At 38.9% G+C, this 27011-nt stretch overlaps 1 protein-coding gene across 1 annotated transcript in view; it reads left to right on the top strand.

Annotated features, from left to right (window-relative positions):
- Lmbrd1 (LMBR1 domain containing 1) overlaps nucleotides 1–27011 on the top strand; it is an 85827-nt gene that overhangs the window by 24702 nt on the left and 34114 nt on the right. Inside the window, exons 4-9 of the mRNA XM_027392822.2 lie at nucleotides 5299–5396; nucleotides 6437–6504; nucleotides 11396–11484; nucleotides 13798–13871; nucleotides 21538–21663; nucleotides 24653–24805. Coding sequence (XP_027248623.1) covers nucleotides 5299–5396; nucleotides 6437–6504; nucleotides 11396–11484; nucleotides 13798–13871; nucleotides 21538–21663; nucleotides 24653–24805 — 608 coding nt within the window. The remainder of the gene's footprint in view (nucleotides 1–5298; nucleotides 5397–6436; nucleotides 6505–11395; nucleotides 11485–13797; nucleotides 13872–21537; nucleotides 21664–24652; nucleotides 24806–27011) is intronic.

The raw sequence follows: 27011 nt of genomic DNA, 5'->3' as shown, positions 1-27011 counted from the left end.
ACTTTTGTTTTTATCATTTTATGTGATTTTCTATAATTGGAATCGTATTCTTAATTTGCAGATGAAAAAAAGGAAAATGAGGCTAAGTTATGAAGACAAAGGCTTATGAGTTGGAATGTGGTTCTTTGATTTGTATGAAACACGGCCTCTAGAGTAACCGGTTTGTAATGCTAATTGCCTTGTTTCTGCCTACTGCTATTGCAGCTAATGTCTGTGTCTGTGTAGCTTTGAAGCAAACAGTCTAGTCCTCAGTTGCTAGACAATTGGGAGTAACATCAGAAATTGCCTAATCTTCTTTTTTTCTGGTTATTACCAATTATTCCTATTACAAATGACCTTGTAGTGTGAACTGTGGAATAAATACAGAGGGAAGCAACAACAACAACAGTCATGAACAAAGTAAGTGTTCACGATACCAATTCTAAGCTGAGGCTGCTGGCTCACCAGCAACTTTATTTTCTGTTCTATATTCTCAGTGCTCATACAGGAGAATGCTTTTGTGGCTTTGCTTTTCTCTCTGAAATTGTCTCAGTTATCTCTTACCATTTGACAAAGTATCTGAAAAGTTTGCAGTGTGAAAAACAGACTTCATGTTGCAATTTCTCTGCATTGAAATCTAGATGCATCTCAGCTGGACCTCCCTGCACAGCTGCAGGGAGGTGTCTCTGGTGCTTTAGACCTCCTCAGGCTGTGCTAGGGAAGCCTTAGCTCCCCCGGTTCTCACTTGCCTATTGACCAGCAACCCCAGGTTTGTGCAGCAGCTTTTCTGTAGGCCATAATACAGCATGGCAGTTGGGGTCTCTCAGAGAAAGAGGGATGGTGTGGTAAAGATAGAATGTAATCTCAGAGTGACTTTAATTGCTTTTGTTATGTTCTTCTTCCAGAAATGACTAGTATGCCCCAGGAGTTGAGATGTTGCCTCTTTTCTTTATTACAACTGATCTCATGAGAGTAGGGTTGTGCATCTTGATTTAGGTATATGCCTACCCTGGAAAGAGGGCTGAAGCACATTCCAGGTGCTTATTAACCACATACATATTATCTGGAGCCTTTTCTCTGTATGAATAGCATCATTCCACTTAGGGGTTTTGTGAATCTTTTAAATATACTACATAGCTTAATTATTATTAGACTAACTTTGCATGCTCAAGAAAATCAAAATTGGTGAAGATGGTGGCATTTTAAAAAGTACTTTGCTGTATTTGGTTGGCTCTTCTTCCCTTTAGAGTTTTTCAGTCAACTTGCATTGACACAGGCCTGTGATTTTTTTTTCTCCTTTATTTTATTCTTGTCGAGTTTAAGTTTGAAGACCCAGGTAGCTTTATAAAATGAATTGAGAAATCTTTCTTTTGGAGAATGCCATGGACCACCACAGAGCACAGCATGGTTTCTCCCTTCAATATCCTGGGGGTTACTAATTACCAAGGGAACAAGGCAGGTCACACCACCATTCCTGGCCCCTTAGTGAGTAGTCCATTATGAGCAGTAAGTTTCCAAGTAGTTCATTATGAAACTTCCTTAACTGAACTGTGTGGTGGCTGTTAAATCTTAGAAGCTGTTTGGGAATGCTTCCAGCAGAGGGTGAAGTAGCTCTTTCACCAACTCACTTTCACAGGGAGGAGAGTGGGATTCCTCCCTGGCCATTTTGGTCTCATTCTACAGGAAATAGCAGCTGTCACACCAGCTGGGATGGTAGGCTGGTCAGGACTGGTATGGCCAGGGCTGGTATGTTCTTTCGTAAGGTCCGAAGTTCATCTCTTCTCTGGACTTCCTCAGCACATAGTCTCTTAAGAGTATAACAAGTCCAAGATGGCACTGCGGTTATTTGAAGCCATCGTGTCTCAATTTGAAACAGGAAGCAGTAGAAAAGGGGAAGGTCAAAAGGGACTGGAAGCTGAAAAGATGCTGGGTATTGGCTGTGTAGCTCTCAGTCTTGACCCTGCGTTTTCAGCAGGATAAATGTTAAAGAAATTTGAAAATGTTCTTTGACCCTCCAAGATTAAAAGTTTTGTAATGATTGATTATTCTTAGTGTTGGGGATTGGACCTTGGCAAGCCAGGCAAGCATCATACCACTGAGCTAAATTCCTGCCCTTTTTATTTCAACTTTGAGATAGGCTTTCAGTAAATTGTCTAAGGTGGTTTTGAACTTGCTTTATAGCTGGGGGGGGAGGGGAATGGGCATCGGGAGGCTTGAATTTATGATCTTGGTACTTCGGCTTCCAAGTTAGCTGGGATTACAGGTCTATGTCACAGAGACAAATCTGTTTTCCTTTATCATAGTGCATTGGGTTAAAGATTAACCATTTTTACTGGTAATCAGGAGGAAAACGCTCTTGTTTTAATATTTCAGAAGCCTAGTGTATTTAAGTTCATATCACATGTATTAATTACCCTTTAGTGACACAAAGTTACTGGGTAGATTTTTTGCTTTTTGTGTCTAAAGAAAAACAGTGTGGGGGGATCAGCATGTGGTCTTGGCAGTAACTCTATGTTCACTTGTTTTGCTGGTTCATGTATATTAAATCTATTTAAAAATTTTGTGAGTTTAATTTGTGTCAATTTCTATGCATCTGAAATCTTTTGTTCATGTGACTTTTGATATCAATGGGCCTGTTAACCCAAAAGCTGCTTACTATAATTTGCTAATGGCAGTCTTTAATGAAAACACAGGTATAGACACACTTTATTCAGGTGTCAGGATTGATAGTCTTGACTGGTGGAGTTAATTAAGGGGGACTTCCTTTGACCATAGATTTGAGTCTGAGGCACATCTTTAAACGAAACAGTTCTGTTTCATGACAGTAGAAGAAACTTTTTTTGCTTTTCTGTTTGTAGATATAGAAGGAAGACTGGGTGATAGAAATATCCAGTAATAAATGTTAATTTAGTTCTACTTTTACTTTTTGTTTTTGGTTTTTCAAGACAGGATTTCTCTGTGGCTTTGGAGGCTGTCCTGGAACTAGCTCTTGTAGACCAGGCTGGTCTCAAACTCACAGAAATCCACCTGCCTCTGCCTCCAGAGTACTGGGATTAAAGGCGTATGCCACCAACGCCCGGCTAGTTCTACTTTTACAGGTCAGCATTTATGAGCTAAGGGCAGAAATCTTGATGGAGGGCATCAAGGAAAAGTAACCAGATGGAAAAGATAGTTTAGCCTAGGCTGTCAAGAAACTAGCATTTGGGGTAGGTGTCTAGTGTGTTGTGTGGCCACTACCTATAGACTCTCCAGTCTCTACACTTTCTTCTGTTTCTCTCTGCCTTGGAGAAGTGGTCATTACTGGAATGGTTTTGTTTTTGTTTTTGTTTTTTTTTTCCTGAGTTTTCCTATCCTAGTTTTCCTAGTCATTGTCCTAGACAGTTTTTTTTTTTTTTTTTTTTTTGCTTCCCATGAGACTATTTTGGCTAGTTTGTAGAATTTCTTTATCAGTCATAGAAAATGTACCCTTGTGTTGGGGCTTGTTTTATTCAGCCTAAGTTCTGACAGGTGTCCTGCCTGTCTTATTGCTATATATCTTTTATATGAATGTACGCTCTGTGTTTATTCTCCCATCGGTGGACATTTGATCTTTTCTGTTATCTTTAATCATTGCAGGTAAATTAGCTGGATTGGTGTGAGTTCATTGTTTGTTTTCTTAATATTTGCTGATGAGCAGGACAGTGAGCATCTTTAAATGAGCTTTTGGTCACCGTGTGTATGGTCTGCTGCAGAGTATCTGTTTAAGGTTTTCCTCTGCTTTAACTTTTGAAAATCTGAAATCTGATTTCAGAAAAGTCTTTTTTTCAGATGAAGATTGTATTTACTGATTCGAAGGGTTCTTCATAGTATAGCATGAAGCTATTGAAACAGATTTCAGGGCATCAGGTACAGTGTGACAGCGTGACTCCTCTTCTCCTTGAGCTATGTTTTCCTTATACCTTGTTATGCTAATGAATATGACAGCAGTTTACAGCAGTCACAGGTCATTGTTTTACAAATGAGGTCATGTTTAAATATTCTGGAACTCTGTGTGCAGGCACTTCTTTCTGAATAAGTTATTTGAGGTTTTGTCAACCACCCTTTTACTTTTTGTCTTCGTGGGTTTTACTTAAGTATCTCCTGTAAGTTTAATTATGTAGATCTTATTTGTGAATGGTGTATTTCAGTTAATGCATGATTTTAGAATTCATCCATGTTATAGTATATGTGTAGTATATTTTAAGTTTAAGTAAAGGTCATTTTACATATGTACTATATTGTATTTCACTATTTGTCATTGGACCCTGGGTTCTAATCTGTGTTTTTGCTATTATAAATAATAAAGCTTTGAGCATGGGGTGTGGTTATGGAAGTGGCTAGACACCACTTCTGATTCTTTTGGATGCATACACAGAAGTATAATCATTCACTCATAGTTGTAACTCTCAGTGTTTGAGAAAGCATCATACTGTTTCCCATGGTGGCTGTACCATTTCACCTTCCTACATGAATGCACAGGATCCTGTGTGTCCTTGCCAACCTGTTATTTTCCTATGTGCAGTAGTCAGTGTGTGAACAGGTAGCTTTGCTTCCTTGTATGCAGGAATGTGATAGCTGCTACTTGGTAACTGGTTTAGGATGCTGTACTGCTATTGTTTTCCCTGAGTTATGTGTATGCAAGAAAATGCTGATAATTTTAAAATTAAAATAATTTTAAAAACCGGTTTTGTGGGGTTTCAAGTCTCTCAAAGTTACTTATTGTTTTCTTTGCTTCATAAATGTACTGGATCTTTGCTCATGGTTAAGTTTTGTATTGAATTAAATATTTTATTACCTGAAAATATCTCAACTCTAACATTATTTTAAAGCAGAAAAATAATTCGTGCCAAATAACTCTGAATTTAGTTTTACTGATTGATTGCTATTCTTACCGTTTCTTTACATTGCTTTATTTAAGATCAGTGTGCTAATTCCATTTCTATAAAAATTACAGCATTATTTCAGTTTGTTCTTTAACTTACTAGAGTGACTGGTAAGTGTTGGGTTGGAAGGAGTGCAAAAGTTTATTGAAATGAGACAGTGTACAGGTTTGTATACTGTATACATGATAAGAACCTGGATGTTAGCTTCCATAGTTACCATCATTAATTTTGTTTTACATTGCCTAAAAGTTAACCTGTGTTGTTATATATTATTCTAATCCATTTGCTGATTTCTTAGGATGGGAAGAGGAAAGGGTGCTTGAATACTGTCTATGTAAACAGAGTTAGGATTACAGGACATGAGATTGGTAAATTTGATGGTAAATTTGATCATGCTGTTTGTTATTCATCTCCACAGCTTTGTATTCTGTTATACTCTTCTGTGTGTTCTTCTGGATCCCCTTTGTCTACTTCTACTATGAAGAGAAGGATGACGATGACACCAGTAAATGCACTGTGAGTGTCTCAATCTAGAGTGCTCATCTCAGTCAAAAAGATTACCTCCTAGCTTTTCAAAAAATGCCACAACTCCACTCCACTAGACTTTATTCTAGCCCTTGTTTAGATCCCGATGACTTGGGTGACTTAAGAAAAAACTATTTAATCTCTCTGAGTCTTGACTTCCTGTCTCTAAAATAGAGGTTAGAGTACCTACCGTACACTTGTGAGGGTTAGGTAAACTAGCTTACTTAAAATGTTTAGACTAGTGCCTGGCATGATAAATGTACATAGACTTAAATCACACACACTAGCTAGGTGGAGTGGTGCACACCTGTAATCCTAGCATTTGAGAGATGGAGGCAGGAGGACTGCCAAGTTGAATGCCAGTCTGGCTACATAGTGATTTATATTTGTATATATTTTGCTACATTTACAAATGTAGCAAAGCATATATGTGCTTATATAGTTGTTATGTATTTATATTTTATGAACATAAACCTCTATGTACATATGTTAAGACTATTATTTATTCTTAGCCAGTCATTGTGACACACACTTTTAGTTCCACTACACAGGAGACAGAAGCAGTCAGATCTCTGAGTTTGAGGACAGCCTGGTCTACAGAGTGAGTTCCAGGACAGCTGGGGCTGCACAGAGAAACCCTGTCTCAAAAAAATAAAAACAAGCAAACAAACGAAAAGATTATTGCCTATTCTTTTCACTGATTTTAGTGATTGTATCATAGGTGCTGAGTACTGTTTGTTTAAGGGGAATATTTTTCTATTTTGACAATTTCGTACACTGGCTAATTATGCGTTCAGTGTCTTGCTTCTCAAAAAGGTCTAACCATCCCAGATTTTAGAATCTTGCAAGACACTTAGATGCAGAATACTGATTATAGTTTTCTTTAAATTTGAAGGCTTTTCTGTCCAACAATTGAAACTTTGCACTCTTGACTTGAAATGTATATTTGATATGAAAGAGAGCATTATTATACTGTCACAATACCTTTTTATGTAAAGGCTTGATAAGATGTTTTCTTTCTTGGCCTCTAGCAAATTAAAACGGCGCTCAAGTACACTTTGGGATTTGTTGTGATTTGTGCACTTCTTCTTCTCATTGGGTAAGTCTTGATTTTTCATTGTGCCAATGGGGGAAAATAGCTTTTTATGTCATCACTGCATGGAGCCACAGTGAACACTGGTTGTTGCTTCTAGCCATTTTACCCATCTCCTCATGTTCCCTCTGTTATTACTGGCTTTACACAAGTACATTTGTATTTTGTACAATGTATTTTGTCCAATTCTTGGTGATGTTCCAATATTAACACTATTGCCACAGTGTTCTGAGCGACGCCTCAGATGATGGTGGCAGGGCCTTTGTAGAGGACAGCTGTTCATGTGAGTGAGCTCCAAGGACTACTCCGTGGACATTTGTGATATTCACACGTTAAAATGTGTGAATTCTTGTCTGTAGAGCTCCTATGTTTGACCTTCTTGTCAAATCTTTGTCAGTGAGGTCCTTTCTGAATTCTTCATTCTTATTTTAATAGAAATGTCAGTGAAGGTTTACACGTTGACTCATGCATCTGATGTGTGTCCTTGTTTGTTGGAGACTTTCTTTCACCTTTGTTAAAATAGATCTGATCCTTTCATATTTTTACAGCAAAAAAGGGTGAATAAAATGATCCTTATTTGCAGTGTCATGGGTTTTAAAAAATTTTAATTAATTTTTTTTGATATTGTAATATGATTACATCCTTTCCCCTTTCCCTTTCATCTCTCCAAACCCATGTGCTCATATCCCCTTGAGGACATACATTAGGTAGTAATAAGCTATTAATACTTTTTGTTTATAATTAATTTGGTAGGTTTTTAAGAAAATAAATTTTATTCTGTGTGTAGGGTTTTGCCTGAGTATGTATCTATGCAACGGTGCCTGGTGCCCACAGAAGCCAGAGAGGGCACTGGACCGGCTGGAATTGAAGTTGTAGACAATTGTGACCTTTCATATGGGTGCTGGAAATTGAACCCAGATCCTCTGGAAGCGCTCTTAACCACTAGCCATCCTTCCTGCCCATAATAGTGTATTACATTTCAGTAAATCACTTTCAATGCTTTAGATATTCGTTAGACGTAATTTGTGATGGGAATGAAATCTGCTAGTGACATCTGGCTCCCAAGGACCATGGGGCATATCTTCCTATTGGGTTACATTCCTGTTTCTTCTGCCTGTTTTGCTGAGTCATAGAAGGGGTATATTGAAAGACATACTATTAGGGGTTCGTTGTTTGTTTTAGTTACAGAATATACTTTTACAAGCTCCTTTCCTACTAAAGAAAGCCGTAGGTATTTATGCTAAGTTTGTCTGGAAATCTGAGTTAGTTACTCAGAACAGGAGTCAGCAAGCATGAGGGGCAGATACAAAGCAAATACTTTAGGTTACAGTGCATTTAGTTTATTGTGGTTTGTGGGCCCTTTTGTAGCTCTGGGATAATTATAGACTCATAGACAAAAAGGGACAGTAAAGCTTAAATTTTCATAAATACAGTCACTAAACATGTGGCAGAACCCTGATTTACAATATGACTGAGAATTATCAATAAAGCCACCTATCTCTGAAGAAGCCAGAGTAAAAGGGTCATGAATTAAAGACTAGTAATGTTCCAGTTATCTGGGGCAGTGCTCCTCTCATTACCATATGTGAAGATCTGAACAAGGCAGACATTTCAGCTAAGTGATTTACTGCATTTCTTAAGTTTTTTTTTAATTTACCTTTTGTTTTCAATACATCTCCACTGTAGTTTTCCTCCTCCACTCTTCTCTGTTCCCATCCCCACCTCCCATCCCATCCACTCCCCCTCCTCCTCTTCTCCCTCCTCCTCTGTTTCCCTTCATAAAAGAGCAGGCCTTCCAGAAATAACCACTGAACACAGTGTAACAAGATACAGTCAAACTAGGCACAAACCCTCCTATCAAAGCTGTGTGAGACAACTCAGTGGGAGGAAAAGAATCCCAAGAGCAGACAAAAGAGTCCTAGATAGCCCCACTCCCAAAACCACCAAGCTAACAAGATGTTGGCAAGTTAGGTCCCTGGTTCTGCCTGGCTCACAAATGGCCACCTTTTTTTTTTTTTTTAAAGATTTTATTTATTCATTATGTATACAGTCTTCTGCCTGCATGCCAGCAGAGGGCACCAGATTTCATTCAAGGTGGTAGTGAGCCACCATGTGGTTGCCGGGAATTGAACTCAGGACCTCTGGAAGAACAGTCAGTGCTCTTAACTGCTGAGCCATTTCTCCAGCCCCAAATGGCCGCCTCTTACTGTGTCGTTTTTTTTGTTTTGTTTTGTTTTGTTTTGTTTTTTGTTTTTTGTTTTTTTTTTCTGTGCTATGTGGAGGGAACTGTTTGGTCTCTTCCCTTCTTTCAAGCATACCAAGCTCATGGGACAACGGCTTCACTTGCCTGAAGAATGACATAAAAAGTATGTGACTTTAAACCCACCTTTCCCCTCAAACTGACAAGCAAACAACCAACAGACTACAATGTGATGTTTCAAATGATCACACAGACAGTTGGTACATCCTATTAGACAAGTATGTAGGCCCTGAGTCTAGTGTGCAATGTTTAAGAAAGGGAGTTTTATTCTACCTAGCAATGTGAAGACAGTGGAGATGTGTGATTGTGATTCCAGGAAAGTTAATATGTATGACCGATTTAAAAGTTACAGCACTGTAAAGGGTGCTTGGACAGGGCTCTTGGGGACTGTGTTTGAGAAGTGAGGTATTAAAAGGTAGCAAGATCAGCCAGATAAGCCACTAGTGATTCAGATGAGAAGTGAGGGTCTGAGAGAGGAGTTTCTCAAGAGCAGAAAGAGACAAGGTGAGCCATTGGGAAGAGAGAGAGGATGTGAAATGGTGGTCGAGGGTAGGAGGTAAAAATCTTGTGTTGGGTTGAGCTACATTTATCTGTTCCATTTCATATCCCCCAAAGTCATTGGCAACCATGGCTGTAACACAGAGAAACCCTGTGTTGGAAAGAAGAAGAAAACAAAAAGCGATAAACTTGTACTGGTGCACATTGATCATTATTGTCTTTACTGATTTGGTCATTAAACATCTGAGTACTATTGATTAGGATTTAGGATTTAGTTACAGAATTGTTTTCTGTTCTGCCTATTGATATTTCTCTTTACATAAAATTATCTTGGTTGTGTTCTTAATGATTAAATCCCAGCAGTGATATGGTTGGGAAGAGCTTTGAGTCTCTGTTCTAGTTTCTGCCTGAACTGATGAGTGATGAGTCTCTGATGGATTTCATCAAAAGAATTAATTTTTTGAAGTCACTCTAACTTATCATTTGAATCATTTTTTAAAAAGTTTTGTTTGAAAATTTGGGTCATTTGGCGTTTCCTCTGGTGCTAGTTACTATTACTTTTGTGTTGTTGAACAGCCAGCCTCAGAAATTGGATTGTGAGGTTCCCCGAAGCTAGGGTTAGTTGTTTATTCTGGCAATGCACAGCACTTTTGGTTACCAGATGAAATTTTTGAGAATGAACACTAATTTTAAGTATTTGAAATATATCTTTTAATAGTAGCTAAATGAACTTTTTTTATAAATTTTTTTTCTATGCTCATAGAGTGATTATTATTGACTAAAATATTCAAAATACATTTTGTGGGCCGTTAAGAAAAAGTTATGCTAAAATAACTAGGCTATTATATAAGTAGTCCTTTCTTGCTTATTTTTCTGTTAATTAAATCTTAATAGTTAAATTAATACTATTGATATATAGTATATAGAAGTTAGCCTGCTTCTGTTTGATTTTATTGCTGGACAATAAATGAGCTTTTTACATTTATGCTTGTGCTGTTGAGTATTCACTTTTCTTTCTAAACGTGATGAGAATTAAAGTCTCCAAGATTAAGAAGACTTAAGGCTATGTGAGTAGTTCGAATTGCCCTCCACAAGATGGGAATTGAACTCATGGCCTTGGTATGCTAGACAAACCTTGATAAACACTGTACCACTGACCTACATGTGTAGCTAACCTGTTAGGAATCAAATAACCTGATATATGCATTACATTCATCCTTATAGGAACTGGAATAAAGGTGTTTAAAACTAAAGTTCCAAAATAATTGCTGTTTTTGGAAAATGTTTTCAATACAGATACCTTAACATACCAGCATATATTCATTTATATATATTGAATTCAACATATATTCATTATTTCTTTTGTAAAAAATCAGATACATCCTACTGCTTTTCTTATAATTAAACTAGTTTAGGGAGGAGGTATAAAAGTTATTTTTTATTCTTTATATTGATTTCCCATTCATGTTCTCTCAGAGACATTTGCTTTTTACCTTAATGTCTTGATGTCTTGGTTTATTGTTCTGGCCTAGAAAATAAATTCTCTGTTCTGTTTTCCATTTTTTCTAAGTGTAAGCTTTTGTAGTGGTGTTTCTGTTTCAGTGTGTTCTTCTCACTTGTAGATTACAAAACAAAAGAAAAATGTGTTTGTTATTTGTATTGGGTAGGATTTTAAAAGATACTGAAAAGAAGAAAAACAAAAAGCTATCTCTAGGTTCACTGTATGATATTTACTGTTTATTTTGATGCATTTTATTTTAGTTCTACATATAAATATATTGAAATAATTATATGCATTTACTTTCTGCTAATTCAACATTGAGGTTTTGTTATATGGTGGGTGAGAACAAATATGTGCTACTTTTTTTCTATGCTCATAGAGTTATTATTACTGACTAAAATATTCAAAATACACTTTGTGGGCCATTAAAAAAAGTTATGCTAAAATAACTAGGCTATTATATAAGTAGTCCTTTTTTATATATAAGAGGTATAAGAAACTCCTTATACCTCTGTGTCTGATACAGGGATAGTATTTGGAAGAAGAATTGATTTTCTTTTAAAAAGCCTATTGAAAATTGAGTGTCAAACCCTTTTCTTTTCTTTAACTTATTTTTGAAGTTATTGTCTCCTTTGCAGTGCTTTTGTGCCACTGAATCTTCCCAGCAACAAAAATTCCACAGAGTGGGAAAAGGTGAAGTTCCTGTTTGAAGAACTTGGAAGTAGTCGTAAGTATTGAAAACAGTTTCCAAGTAATTCATATTTTGTATTCTTTGGGAACTTATGAAAATTAGCGAGTTTTTATTTTCCTAAGAACTTAACTTCACCATTTTTTACTTAAATGAGGAGGTCTACATCAGTTTTATGTGCCCAATACTTTAACATGCTGAAACATCTAGCTAGCCTAAACATATAGGAGTAATTCTTAATGATTAACTGAATTCTTTGGTCAAATCATTTTGATTATTAGTAATACCAATTTTTTGCTAGTCTAAATATGTTAGTGTAATACTCCACTTTATTAGAATAGCTGTGAGCTGGATGCCAGACCTACCTTGGTATTATGAACAGTTTTGTTGTTTCTTTCGTGACAATCAAAAAAAAAAAGTTGACATTAATTTGATAAAATCTTGTTTTAAAAAGTTGTATTTGTGTGTGTGTATTTTTGTATGCCTGCCACATCTGTGCCAGTACTATGTATAAGTAGGTACCTGGGGCAGCTAAGAACTCAAGGCAGGAAGTAGAACATAAACTGTGGAGGAATGCTGCTTCCTGGCCTGCTCACCATGGTTTGCTCAGTCTGATTTCTTTCTTACCAGGACCACCTGCCCAGGGGTGCCACAACCCACCGTAGCCTGGGCCCTCCAACATCAATCTTTAATGAAGACAATGCCGTACTGACTTGCTTACAGGGCAGGCTGGTAGAGGCATTTTCTCAGTTGGCATTCCTTCTTCCCAGACAACTCTAGCTTGAGTCAAGCTGCCAAAAATCAGCACATGCTCTCACCTCCTCATGTAGCCCGGAATGGCCTCCGGCTCTTCATTTCATGCTTCTCCCCATACTGAGGACATAGGTGCACACCACTATCTCCAGATAGTACCGATATTATTCCCAATCTTTAGGTTGAATTTCAATATAATTTTGACTCAATGTTTGCTTTGCTTTTCCTGCCAAGTGTACACGCTGATCCTCTCAGGTTCAAAAATGAAATGTGCGTAGTGTTATTTCTCTGTCCTTTCTTCCTTCCTGTCCCTCCATGTTATTCTCCTTTCTCCCTCAGTTAGGGTGCAACCGCTACACCCAAGGCTCAGGGCACACCACTGAGGAAGGGTGGAAGGTGTGGAAGAGCCAGAGGACCTGGACACTTGATGCTCGTTGTCTTCTTTACACATGACAGGGATGCTGCATACGTGACATCTCAACTCCACGCTTGCCAAAACAAACCCTCCACAGTGACAGTGCTAGCTGATGTGACAGTGCATTAGGGGAATTTCACAAGGCCCACCCACAGATGAAAAGCTAGGGAATGAGTAGCTGCTTCCTGAAATAGAATCGTTCTCGAGGAATGAGCCCCCACTAGGTAATCCAGTTCCAAGAGGTCATCCCTAAATACATGTACACAAGAGCAACACTAAATGAGCTGCAACACCTGCCTGTATATGTGCATAAGGATAGAAGAAATCAGAACTTGAATAGGTTTGAAGGCTGGAGGCATACACACAATTGGAGGGTCAGGTGGAAATGATGTAAATACAGTACTCATATGAAATTCTCAAAACAATAAATTTAGAAATAAATCTTGAAAAAAGAAATAAACTCTAAAGATTTTAGATTAAAGAAAAATTAACCTCAAATTATCAAGACTAAGGGAAGGCAGGAAGGACGAGTGTTCCTATGTAGTCTTACAAAGAAGTCCAGGCCTGGGCTGGGGAGATGAGACCTCGGTGGGCAAAGGTTGTGCAATCATGAAGGCCTGAGTATGAATCCTTGCCACCAGCGTAAAAGATCTGTAACTTTACCACAAATAGCTGGAGACCAGTGGGGGAGCCCCCAGACTTGCTGGCTGGTAAGTCTAGATGAACTGGTGAACTTCAGGTTCACTGAAAGACCCAAGTGGAGAGCAGCAGAGGAAGACACCCAGTCTGACATTGCGTCTCCATCTTCACACACCTCAAGACACACAAGGAGCACAAAATTAAACGTCCAGGCAATCTTATCGTCATCTTTTTATGCCTCTGATACTTTACTGACTTCTTTTTAGGTCCAACAATTAAACGAATTTTTCTTCTTTATTTTAAAAGGTGGAGGAAAGGAATCCTTAGCTGATCTAAAGGATTGTGTGAAGATCAATTTATAAAGAACCCATTAGAAATTCCTCTCTGAACAGGATTAGCCCTTGAAGGGCCCAGTAGTATATATTTGTTTTATTCCTTCATAATGCCTAAAGGAGCTTGACTTATCTATTTTATATTGCTATAATAAATATAAACATTAGAGTAGTAAGAATGTACATTAACAGTGTTTTTTTCATTTTCCACAGATGGTTTAGCTGCGCTGTCATTTTCCATTAGCTCTCTGACCCTGATTGGCATGTTGGCAGCCATAACATACACAGTAAGTGCAATGGGACTATCTGAGCTGTTACAGCATCACCCTCTGCAGCAGTTTTGTTCTCCAGTCATCTACTCACTGTCCTTTCCTCTTCAGTTTCTTAGTTCTCTCTTCATTTCCCTACTTGAGAGGATGAGACGTTGGTCACAATGACCTGTTTGCAAAATGAACACTGAGAAATGAATCTTGTAACTTGTGAATTGCAACTAGTTCTACCCAGTACAGTAGTGGAGTTAGTGTTGGTATGTGCCAGAGCCCTGAACTACACGTAGGCCAGTATATTACCAGCTCATAGATTTGTTCTGTGGGGGCATGTGCTTTTACAGTCAGATGCTGACGGTCCTCTGGTATATAGTTCCTGGTGCTGAATTTTCTAACTTTTTGATTTTGTTCAGGTTTTTTCTGGAAATAGCAGGCCTGGTAAATGATTGCTACATATACAGACTGCTCTTTGGTTTGGTCAAATTAAGAAGGAAGGGGCCATACTCAATGCTCTTTCTTATCCTTCCCCACTGGACTGCATAGGCAGAATCTAAATGATCTGAAAGCTCTTAAGATTAATGGAATTATGCATAGAGCATTCTTGATTCTTATAAAGATGGGAAATACTGTTCTTTTGGAAACATTTTTGGATGTCTTTCTTTCGGCATAAAAGAAATTGACTGTTACTATATAGTAGCAGAATCAAGTTATGTTACATGATCAATCATATTTAATACATACATACCTTGGGGTGGCAAGATTGTTTAGTGGGTAAAGGTGTCTGCCACCAAGAGTAACATTCTGAGTTTGATTTCTGGAACCCACATGATGGAGAGAACCAACTCCCACTAATTATACACACACATGTCCAAATACACACACACACACACACACACACATACACACACACAAAGATAATTTTAAAAAATAGTCTAAGAAACATACATTTTAATATCTTGAGGTGCTGAGGTGCTTATTTAGGTACTTAGTTTTTTTTTTAATTCACTTTAGTTTTCTATGTTTTAATGTATTATGCATAAGGAGTTTGCCATCTGCTACTAGTGGGTGGTTATGGTCTACCTCACAGAGTATGTTTATAGCATGTTAATTATTCGTCTTTTGAAAAGAAGCCACAAACTGTGAACCAATCAGGAGTTAGGCCTCTTGCTCTACTCAGTGTTCTCTGGCTGGTCTGTCATACTGATTTTGAGTTTGTTTCTTAACCTTCTTGAGTTTGTGTCATCTAGATTAAATGGGAATAGAAAAAGTCTCACAGGTGTTTGTGATGTTCAAGAGGAATTGTTTTTAGAAGTGCTTTGTTAATTACAGGGAAATGAGATAAGCAGTGGATGAAAGATTAGTCAGGAGAAATAAACGGACAAAAAAACCAAAACTGACATGTAATGCCACTGTCAAGAGCCATGAAAGGGCCAGGATCCATCCTGTTTGGAGTATGCCAGAGTTCTGTGGATCCTTAAGACGATGCAAGACTTTGTAATCAATCTGCAGCACTCATAGACTTGATGTTGTCTTGTTCAGGTTTCCCTGGTTTCAGTTTCCACCAGCAATTGTGGTTAGAACCAAAGGAAACATGAGGCAAGATGCATTGCAGAAAAGGAATTCTGGCTCAGGGAGGCCGAATCATTAATATGAACAGTACACATGACTGCCCCTTGTTCCAAAGAAACATGCTGCCTGTATCTGCCAAGGCTGTTTGCTACACAGATGTCCTTAAAAAGAGACTAGTGGGAGCATTGGAGGGGAGGGGTCAGGTAATAACTGACTTCTGATTTGTGAGTGAGGAGGAAAATGAGTGATGTCACCACAACCATTTGAAAGACAGCTTCCTGCAAGAGCAGTATTATGATATAGAGAAATATGTTTCTAATTAATTAACTAACTTTTTTTGTGTGTTGGGGGAGGGTTGCCTGCAAATATGTGCACCACTTGTGTACTGGTGCCTACAGAGGCCAGAAGAAGGAACCAGTTCTGGAACTGGACTTATGGATAATTGTGAGCTGCCGTGTGGGTGCTGGAAATTGGACATTGGTCCTCTGCAAGAGCAGCCAGTGTTCTTTACTGCTGAGCCATCTCCTTGGCCCACAGAGAAATATGTTTAACTAATGTTTTGTGTTTTTAAATGCAAACTTTGAAATTTTTCATTTATTTATTTAAACCAAATGACCAAATGATCATGTTGGAGAAGACATTCTTTTTTTTTTTCTTTTTTTTTGTTTTAAAGATTTTACTTATTATGTATACAGTCTTCGGCCTGCACACCAGCAGAGCGCACCAGATCTCATTCAAGGTGGTTGTAAGCCACCATGTGGTTGCCGGGAATTGAACTCGGGACCCCTGGAAGAACAGTCAGTGCTCTTAACCGCTGAGCCATCTCTCCGGCCCCTGGATTGAGATATTCTTAAAGCAGTTTTTCTCAACTACAAAAGAGTGACCTTAAAGATAGTGATAAAATAACCAGGGTAACCTATACTAGGATTGGGAACCAAGGGGCACAGAGGAGTTGCTGAATAGAAAGGAAGGACTGCTGAGCCCCAAGGCCAAGGAAGAGGGTTCTGGGGAGTCACTAGTGTTCAGACTGCCTAGGAGTTACAGCTTTTCTTTAAGCTGAGCATACAACACAATGGAGGTTCTTACTGTGGATCTTACAGTCAGGAATTCCCTAATCTCCTTTATCATCTCAGTTTCTTCATGATCTAGGTGGAGTAATAGTCCAGAAATTAGGTGTGATGGTTTAACTAACCAGTGTACTAAGTCTTAGCATCTACTGACTCCTTGTGAAATAGTTGTTGTTAGCTTCGCTAAATATTTAGTTTTATATATACCAAACTGCAATTTCTACTTCTTTCTTCTCTCTGTGAAAGTAAGAACATGCACAAAGCAATTATATCACGAAGAGTAGGAAATGAATTATTCAAAGATGTGCAAGTCAAAGATGTATTCATAATTGATGGCTAGTTGGAACTGGGAGGATGTGGAAAGAGAATAAATATCATTTCAATAGCACTGAAAATATGCTTGAAGCCCAGTGAGATAATATTTCACACCTAACACAGGGATGGGCTCATTTTATTACCAACATTGACAGTGGAAAGGAGGAGAGCATCTATTGCTGAGTTAGTTTGTAGTTTGTATGGGTTTTTATGTGACATCTGCTATCTGATCACATGCTTCCCTAGTAGAAATGGGCAGTAATCTTAACTTTATTAAAGTCTAATCAGAAGCTGCATGCATTCTTTTGAAAATTAATAAAAAAACCCAACCATTTGTAGATGAGTGCCTTTAGTGTAAATAGGTAATTAATATTACTAATTATTGTATTTGTTTACAATTAAGCTGTAAAGTTTTTCCAGCCTCATTATGGAAAGGCTTGATTGGTCTTTTATGTAATACAGTGTGGAAGAAGGCATGGTTGATATTTATAAAGCTGGAGGGGATTTAATTTTAATTTAGGTATCAAAGTGGGATATTAAGATATAGAGTACTTTGACCCTGAATATAAAGAATCAGCTACTTGGGAAATTATGTTTGTTCCAGAATTTATAGCTAATTTTTATGTTGAATTTACAGTCATTTCTATATCAATCAAGTGTGTGTTTCAAACACAATAAATTGGAGGTTCTGTGTATCTCACATTCAAGAATTCCCTAACCTACTTTGTTAGGGAATCTCAGTGTGTGTATATAATTTTTATTATAATATTAATGCTATATATGTAAATTTCATATGTGTTTAGTTTAGAAACTAGTTGATTATTTAAATTTCACTTAGCTACTGACATTGTACTGTGTCTTAAGCATTAGCTATGTAACCACACACTCAGTTTTAGGGGAATGACAAACTATTTTAATCTGCTTATTATTTTAAGCTTAAGTTGAAAGGGGATCTGATACCTTTCAGATTTAACAAATGAAACCTCCGGGAATACATATCTATGTAGACAGTGTAAATTTTCTTGGTGCCGCCAAGTGGGGAAATGTTGGATATTTCCATACAAAATAGGGCCAGTGGTGTGCTTAGAGACAAGATTGCTAACTGCATGCTCATCAGGGAATCTTTAAAAATGTGCTCATAAATAATAAGCATATATTATCCTACCCTATGTACATTTAATATAGATTGGTTGTTAGTGGCCATGTGTAGTAACAAATGTTGTGCAATATTATTTTTTCATGTTACTGAGAACTAATAGTCTATCTGTTTGGGGGTATTCTAATGTTTGGGATCTGCTCTGAAGCTGCTAATGCACAGCTCTGTGCATTTACATTGTTTTGCTGCCTTTTGTCTCACCATTAAGGCAATCCTTAAGTAGAAAAATGCTTCTTTGTTCTCCTCTGGTCTGTATGCACTGTTGTGCCGTAAGTCTGTTAGAGATGCAGGTGGCAGTTAAACTCAGTATTTTATATCAGCGATGTTTGTAACTCAAGGAAGGTGGCTTCCTTAACCAGGACTGAGTTTGCGATTGTGCTAGGAATACTGATGTCTCTCAGCAGTTATGAGATGGTTAGTGTCAGGACATATTCAGGCTTCACTGAGAGTGAATGTGAGAAAACGGGTGTGGCCTTATGAGGAAGGCCTGAGTCACATGACGAGTGCCATCGAATGATGGGCTTTATAGTGCATGGGGAGTGTTTGTTTATTCTTCATGTGCTTGTTGTTGACCCTTAGCAAGAATCCAAGAGGCTTGAGTTAGAAACATCATTCTAAATAAGGGAGTAACATGTATAGAAAAATTTCCATTCTAAGCTGAGCAGTGGAATAGGATGGAAGAAATGTTTGAACTTTATACATCATGTTTTAAAACACTTTGGTTTATTCTTGGAAGCAAAACGAAAAAACAAAAATTGGAGGCAATTAGGGCTAACCTAGAAGCATTTTAAACTCCTATCCTGTTAGACTTGCCAACTTCCTAGAAATCCACTGGAGGGCAGTAGTAAGCAATAAAAGTGCTTTTGTACACCTCCCTCCCTTCCCCGGAAGTATGAAGTTAAATTCAAAAGATTATTTAGAAACCTTAATATTTTAAAATATTTATTTCAAGTTCACTAAAATCTAAACATTCAAGTTACATTTTTGATAATCATTGAAACTTAAACATGCAATTTAGAAGCAAGTCAAAGCTGGGTAGCCAAGCCAGTGGTTACTGTCTTGTATTTGCTACCTTCAGTGAGACTTCCAGGAGAGCTGCAGTGCCCTGGTGTCCATTTAAAACGGGTTGTTACCACAGGAGCATTTTTTATTTTCTAAAGTACTTTACATGACGATACTTAGTAGTTCATACCAGCTCCTCTGAGGAGTAAATCAGTGTGTGTAAGACAATAACTCCACGTGAAGAGGTCTCTCTCTTGAAGGTCTTTAAGCAAGTACTGTCCTCACAGGCAGATTACTTTGTCATGTAGTAAAGGCTTTAGATTAAGACAGGAGGTAAAAGAATTGGTACCTTCTCTGGACATATGAAACAGTCTCTCTGCTCCTGTTACTCAGCTCCAGCTAATAAGCCTGATTAGCTAAGTTTGACAGGCCAATAATGTTAACTACACATTGTTGTTTATTATAAGCTAGGCACATTTGCAAATCAGGAAGTTTCTCAGACATGGTGTAATTAAGCTAACTTGAAATGAGCTGGAATTTTCTAATTGAGGCAGGGCAGTAAGTGGCGTTCTGGGGAGGGCACTACATGTATTAAAGAGTGACATAGCAGAGTTTGAAGTGGGTCACTAGAGTGTTTTGAGACTGTTTTGAGATGATGAAAGTGCAAGATCACTACAAGATCTCTAACTCTCATATAAAGAAATGAGTAAAACTCCTTTCTAATGCAACCCTAAGTGAGATTTGGAGAAGATCTATGCATTTTAGTAATGGATGGATGAGTAGAACCACTGTGGTTACAGTAGCAGTTGAGGGTACCATGTGTTCTTTCTCTCCTTATCTTCTGCATTGACCCTCAAAGCACTTTCCCAGAATCCTCTCCTGTGAGAAGATTTTGCATGATACCCTCGTGAGTCCTGGAGACTCTTAAAGGCTGTTGATTAGAAGATAACATGGTCCAGTGTGGGTAGAGTGTGATCACTTTGAAACAGCATAGAAGATCGACATGAACTAGGTCAGACCAGCAGAACCGTCAGGAAAATGTACATAGCCTGGGCTTTGACAGCAGACTGTGAGTTGGGAGCATGTTGTAAATAATGACTAAAACAATAGATTCCTAGTTAAGCAGTGTTGGAGTTAACATGTTAAAGAACTCAGCTGTTTAGCAGGAGCCCAGTTCATGCCCCTTCCTAACTACAGGAAGAATGAGTAAGGCCTTATGGTTGTGTGCTTAGAAGAAATATGAAAAAGATTTTAAATGATAAGCTTGTGTCTGGTTCAGAGTCCGTTGTTGCAACCACAAGGTAATAGTTACCAATGTTTCTTAAGTATGGAGAGTTAATGCATCTCTGAATAATGGCCACTTAAGGGAACATCACTGTGTCTAGGTGTGATGGAGGTGAAGGATTATTCTAGATATGAGGGAGAGCATAGCCAGAGGCAGAGACCTCTGGGAGAGTCCAGAGTAGACATGATCCTGAGCCCAGGCCGTGTAAGGGAAGGGCAGAGGGGAAGGGAGCGAGGAGGAGAGAAGCAGGAGCAGCAGCCAGGAGGCCCAAAGGTGCAAAGAGAGCAGGGTAACAAAAATGATTGGATTATATAGGGAAGAGCAGTCCAGCCCCCGAGCTGGAGAGTTTTAGGATAGGGGGCCAGGCATGCCAGTGAGGAGGGTCATGTCACAGGTAGGGACTGAGGGATGCAGAGGGAACCTGGTGGCCAGGTTTACTTTGATGTGTTAAATATGTACCCCAGCCATTTGTCCTGAGTTTGAAACCTAACACATAGCAAATGCCATTGAGTTTTATGTTGATGTGTAAGAAATATCGTTTGGGAATAGAATATGGAGCTGGGCTGTATTTTTATTTTTAATGTTGGAAGTTAATTGTTGGACTATATCTGGGGCATTAAAGGCTACACTCACAACCAAAAGTGAAATATATTTGAAGATTAGTAAAATGTTTGGTAATTTGTACATAGAATATTAAGTAAGTTGTATATAGGTAATTAGTCTATTCATCAACTATCAGGGATATGTTCTAAAGGTTTACTCTATGTAATTGGAGAAAATTATTTTTATACTGTTAGTACAGCTGTTGTATTAACTTGTACTATTTTAACGATCAGTCTGAACTTGTAACTTATCACTCTGATAAAGTCTGGCTGATTCGTTTTAGAAACATACCTGCATTCATGTAACTGAGTAAATACAAGAATTTTGAGATGATGAATGCTATCAGGGCCATAGGAGCATGTTGCTTGGTGAGCACCTTTACTTGTTCACTACTACCCACTTTCAAGTTGAAGGACACTATTTTGAACCTGAGAACTGTGTATTAAATGTTTTGAGTAGGCCGGGCATTGGTGGCACATGCCTTTAATCCCAGCACTCGGGAGGCAGAGGCAGGAGGATCGCTGTGAGTTCGAGGGCCAGCCTGGTCTCCAGAGCGAGTGCCAGGATAGGCTCCAAAGCCAAAGCTACACAGAGAAACCCTGTCTCGAAAAACCAAAAAAAAAAAAAAAAAACCAAAAAAAAAAAATAGTTTTGAGTAGCTTTATTAAACCATGTGCATGTTCCTTTCAGGCATACGGCATGTCAGCATTACCTTTAAATCTGATAAAAGGCACAAGAAATGCTGCTTACGAGCGCCTGGAAAACACCGAAGACATCGAAGAAGTGGAGCAGCACATCCAAGCGATTCGATCCAAAGTGAGCTCCTGTCTTGTCATAGGAAGCGTAAAGTTACCTTATCCTTGCCATCCGTCATGAACTGAGTTTGCCATTGACACACCCAGCACTTTTTATGTTGTTTGAATCCTGTTAACAAATACTTCAAGGATTCTGTCCCTGTTGTTAATTGTTAATTTTCTATGCAATATATAGGATACTGGCAATTTGAGAATTTCTGTTGATGTTTGTTTTTGTTTTTGTTTTTTTTATTTTTTTTATTATGTATACAATGTTCTGCCTGCATGTATGCTTGCAGGCCGGAAGAGGGCACCAGATCTCATTACAGATGGTTGTGAGCCACCATGTGGTTGCTGGGAATTGAACTCAGGACCTCTGGAAGAGCAGTCAGTGCTCTTAACCGCTGAGCCATCTCTCCAGCCCTTCTGTTGATGTTTTAACAACTAAAAATAGACTACTGCTCACTTATGATCAAGACTTCTGTAGTTCTCTGTCCCCCTCATTTTATGACTAATGTGTTTTGTTGCCTCTCTTAGGTTAAATTTTGTGTATTTGTTGAGCAGTTTAAGATTACTTTTAATTATGTGTGACACAAATGTATTTCTAAAAACATGCTAACAGTTTTTCTTTGTATGTCTTCAGATAACACAGACAGTTTTTTGTTTTGTTTTGTTTTGTTTTTTAACAACAAGAAGGGCTTACTTAGCTTAAAGGCACAGTGCATCCAATTGGCATCTGTGTTAGCCAAGCAAAGCTTTTGGTTTTTGTTTGTTGTTGTTTTTAATTTATTTATCCAGGCAGGGTTGGGAGTGATGGGCACATGTGTGCAGGTCAAAGGACAGCTTCTGTGAGTCAGTTACCATCTTCTAGCATGTCAGTTTTGGGTCCTCAAGTCAGGCCATCAGGCTTGACAGCAAGTGCCCTCCCTCGCTGGACCATCTGGCGGGTCCTCACACACTTCTGATTCAGGGATGTGCGTCTGCATCTCTTATCCGGGTGGGTCACGGCACAGAGAAATGGACAAGCTGATACATAGCTGGTTTTCTCCTTTCTCCTTTTTCATCTAGTGCTGCCTGTGTTCAAGGGTAGCCTTTTTTGGGCCTCAGTTAATCCTCTCTTGAGTAGTCCTCAGAGATATCCAAAAGTGTGTCTCATCAAGGCTCTGTATACATGTTTTCCTAATTCAATAAATTCACAATGAAATGAACCATCAAAAGCCCAGCCTTTATAAACATGATGCCCAAAAAGATTACTGTAACCCATAATAGTCTACCCTCTTCTCATACTATGGAGTTCAGCTAATCTGCTTTTAACTGTCCCAATGCTGCTACAATGCCAAAGTCTTGAGAAAGGAAGATGCAAGACCTTGTAAAATAACAAAGTCGGGTTAATAATTCCAGCATACAGTGGCATAGAGTAAACACTTCCATGGCAACAAAGAACAACAGAAAGGGCAAGGAAAGTGGGCAGAGACACCAACCTGAAGTCCAGATTTGGCATCTAAGGCTCATGGTAGCATCACCTCTTAGAATGAGCATGAATGGCTCTGTTCTTCCTGCTCTATCACAGGTGGCACGTGTGACTCTTTGAGTGTGGTTCCACTCAGTGTCCACAGCTTTCTCCAGCAGATGTCTGACATTTCTGGCAACTCCTTATCCTGGGGTTTCCCTTCCAATTTAGGCTTTACCTTCACAATTACATGAATAGCCTGCTCAGGAGCTCTCTGCAGAAATACCAACCCTGCTACATATTGCCAGGCCTCTATGACTTTCCAAACCCTCTGTAAGCCTCACATAACCTATTCGTGCATCCTGCATGCTTGCAAAACCATCATTACGAGTACAGTACCACCTTCTGGTGCCAGCCAAGATACAGCCTGGTCCCCTGAACCACAGATGCAGTGGCCTCTGTGTATCTTTGACAACCTAGGAATGCACTTCCTTTGATGGCCTTTGCCCTGAAGGAGCTGTTTTTTCAGACATCATCTTTCAGACGGATTTGAAGTATTCCTTCTTGGAATTCTCAATAGGCAGAGAATTGCCTTCCAGCCCCTTCTCCACCAGCCATTATGAGCCTGAGATTGCTCTACAGTGGTGCTGTTCTCAGAAACACTTAGAACATTTGTCTGTGTACATCTTGGTCACAACTTTGAGCTCCTTGTGCTCCCTTCCTCCCCAGACTCTTCATTTTTCATGTCTTTATGCTCCATCTGCTCAGCATAAATCTAAGAAGATTGAGCAGTAGTCCTGTCCCAACGTGAAAGGATATGCTGTCTTCAGACTTTTCTTCACCACACAGTGCAGTCCTTTACTATGGGGCTTAACCTTACTCAAGTTTCAGTATCTGGGCAGAATGCAGCCAGATTCTTTGCCAAAATGGAACCTGGATGGGCTCTTGCTGGGTTCCGGTTGGAGGCACTGTTCCCCTCTGAAACCTCTTGAGCCCTGCTTCCGATGTTCAACATTCAGGCCTTGTGGCCCACTAAGCTGTGAAAGAGGTTGGTTGGTCTCAGGAGGGTCTGACACAACTGGAGAGATGTTTATAAGCGGGAGGCTCCTCTGAAAGATATTGTCTTCATTTTGTTGTTTCACACTGAGGCTGCAGTAGCTAGCGTGTGCTGGTGAGCATATGTTTTGTGCCTTAATGGGAACAGAACGGCTGCCCTCCTGTTAGTGTCTCCGCATCTTTAAAATAGAGCCCCAAGAAGGTATTTGTTGTAATACAAGCAGGTGTCTTCTTCCTCCTTTCTGGGTTTATTTTTTTTCTGAATGTTTTCATGATTGCTATATCTGTAGCACATATTAGGAATACTGCATAAGCACACATCAGGCAGCTCTTTTCAGCACAGACCTTGGTCAAGCTGTGCCCATTACATTGTAGTGTGCATTGTTGGATTGTGCGTTCACCTGTGGAGTGTCCAACTTTAAAAAGAGCTGCTGGATTATTTTTCTAAGACTTTAATGATTTGAAAGAAAAAAAAAAATCCTTGATTTTGTTCTGTTATTTGTAGAGCAAAGATGGTCGACCTTTGTCAGCAAGGGATAGACGTACCTTAAAGCAATGTGAAGAAAGATTACGAACACTTAGAAAAAGGGACCGGCACTTAGAATTCATTGAAAACAGCTGGTGGACGAAATTTTGTGGTGCCCTGCGCCCCCTGAAGGTAAATGGAGTTTTAAAAAAATTACTCTCTCACTGTTTTACACGCTTATGTAGACCTCTTAGAGAGGTTGAGTTCTCCCTTGGCAGCATTGCACCGAGACAACTTAAGAGCATGGACTTTGGAGATGAAATAATCAAGTTTGAGTCCCTGCTCTGTGGTTTGGTAGTTTGAACAAGGCATGTAACCACTTACTCCTTGTAATGTATCATTAGGAAGCTCAAATGAAAGTAAAGGTAAGTAGTATAATAAGCTCGTAGCATATTTTGTGGGTCTGTACTGTCCTGTACCTAGGAGAGTGGGCATGCATGCATGCTAGGGCTCAGGAACTCTGTCTTAAAGTGACAGCTTGCCTTGGGAGATAAGTGTCTAGAAGTATGTAAAGCACTGTTAACCGGAAACCATCACTTTCTCCCTTTTGGAGTCTGTTGTTCACTAGCCTTCCATTCTTGCTACTGTGGTACCTGAATTTAAGTACCTAAGGTAAATGATGGTGACTCAGACTGAGAAGTAACTGGCACTGTTAGCTGCAGAGCCAAGTTTAGTTGTTCTACATCTGGATGACTTTCAGGTGTCAGGATTTTATATACAGTAATATTCAAGTTGGAATTTATGGTGCACATTGCATAGATTGACTCCAAGTAAAGTTAGCTGGGAAGGTAGAAAACAAGTTGGCCTAAATTTTAAGATAAATGTTTCAGACAGGCCTGGGGTGAGATAGGCCTCCAATCCCTGTATTTGCTAGACTGGAACTTCTGTAGCCTTGTAAGTTCAAGGCCAGCCGGAGCTACATGGTGAGACTCTGAAAAACACAAAGTAAAATAATGTTTCAGAGAATGCCATAAAAGATGGGTCAGACAGGTTGAATTTTGGTACTACTTTGTTTACTACCATAAAAGTGCCTCTTTTGACTTTTTAAAAATAAGAATATATTGTCCATGAAATAGCTAATTCTTCTAAGTGGTCAGCTTTCTGACCATCTTTTAGGATGCTTGCTTGCTTGTTTGTATAATTTTGTGGCACTGCAGCTAAGATTCAGGGCCTCTGCATGGTAAGCAAGTGCTCTGCCATTGACCCTTGCGCTTAGCCCAGAAAGAAATACTTAAAGGCCCCCACCTGGGTCTTTCCTCCCAAGGTGATTTATTGTACCAAAAATCTTAACTTTACTACTGAGTTCTTTGTAGCATCCAGTGAACATTTATAATAAAACTGCCATCATCTGTCATCATCTGCCTTCATGTAAGCATATGTTTTTTCACTGAGCATATGTATAAGTGGAGCGGCAATTTCGCTTCCTGACCACCCAGTCCCAAATAATCACACAGAAGCTTAATATTAATTACAAACTGTTTGGCCTATTGCTCAGGCTTATTGTTAAATTGCTCCTATTTTTAAATTAACTCTTAATCTGTATATTCCCAAGTGGCTCATGGCTTTACCTGTGATCTAGTACATCTTGCTGCTCTGGCTGCTGACTGGCATCTGCCCCTGACTCCACCCTTCTTCTCCCTGAATCTCTGCTTGGATTTCCCATCTAGGTATATAATGCCTTGCTATAAGCAGCCTTTATCATCAACCAATGAGAGCAACATATATTCACAGCATACATAAGGGTTATCCCACAGCATATATGTTTAGAAGAATTTTTAAACCAATTTTATTAAGTGTACAGATCGGTTCTTTTTGCCAAATATAGCTATGTCGATGCATAGAACAGCTACATATGTCTCTAAGTCCACTTTGTCCCCTGTTCCCTGCAGCTCAGACCAGGTGTGTTGGTCTTTCACAGTTTAGCTTAAGCTTCCAAGAATTTCATAGACGTGAAACAGAAATGACAACTTCCCCACAGCACAGTGTCATATGTTTCTTTAAGATTTATTTTTATTTATGTTCTTTTCATGTGAACATGTGCCATGAGTATACAAGCACCCCTGAATACCAGAGGAAGCCTTTATATCTCTGGAGCCAAAGTTACAGAAGCATCAACATGGGTGCTGGGAGTCATCCACTGAGGGCACAGGTGCACACTTAACCACTAAGCCATCTGTCTCTCCAGCCCCCGCTCAGCGTTTCTGTGTTCGGTCATATTGCTTCTTTTGTGCCGTTCACTGTGCTTTACTGCTGAGTAGTAATCTGATGTGTCCATGTCACAGTTTGCTTACCTTGCTTATTTCCTTCTTGAGACTAAATCTTTGTGCAAGTGTGGCTT

This window comes from Cricetulus griseus (assembly GCF_003668045.3).
Source record: "Cricetulus griseus strain 17A/GY chromosome 1 unlocalized genomic scaffold, alternate assembly CriGri-PICRH-1.0 chr1_1, whole genome shotgun sequence".
In the NCBI taxonomy this organism is placed as follows: Eukaryota; Metazoa; Chordata; class Mammalia; order Rodentia; family Cricetidae; genus Cricetulus; species Cricetulus griseus.
This window is presented reverse-complemented; position numbering and strand designations above follow the sequence as displayed.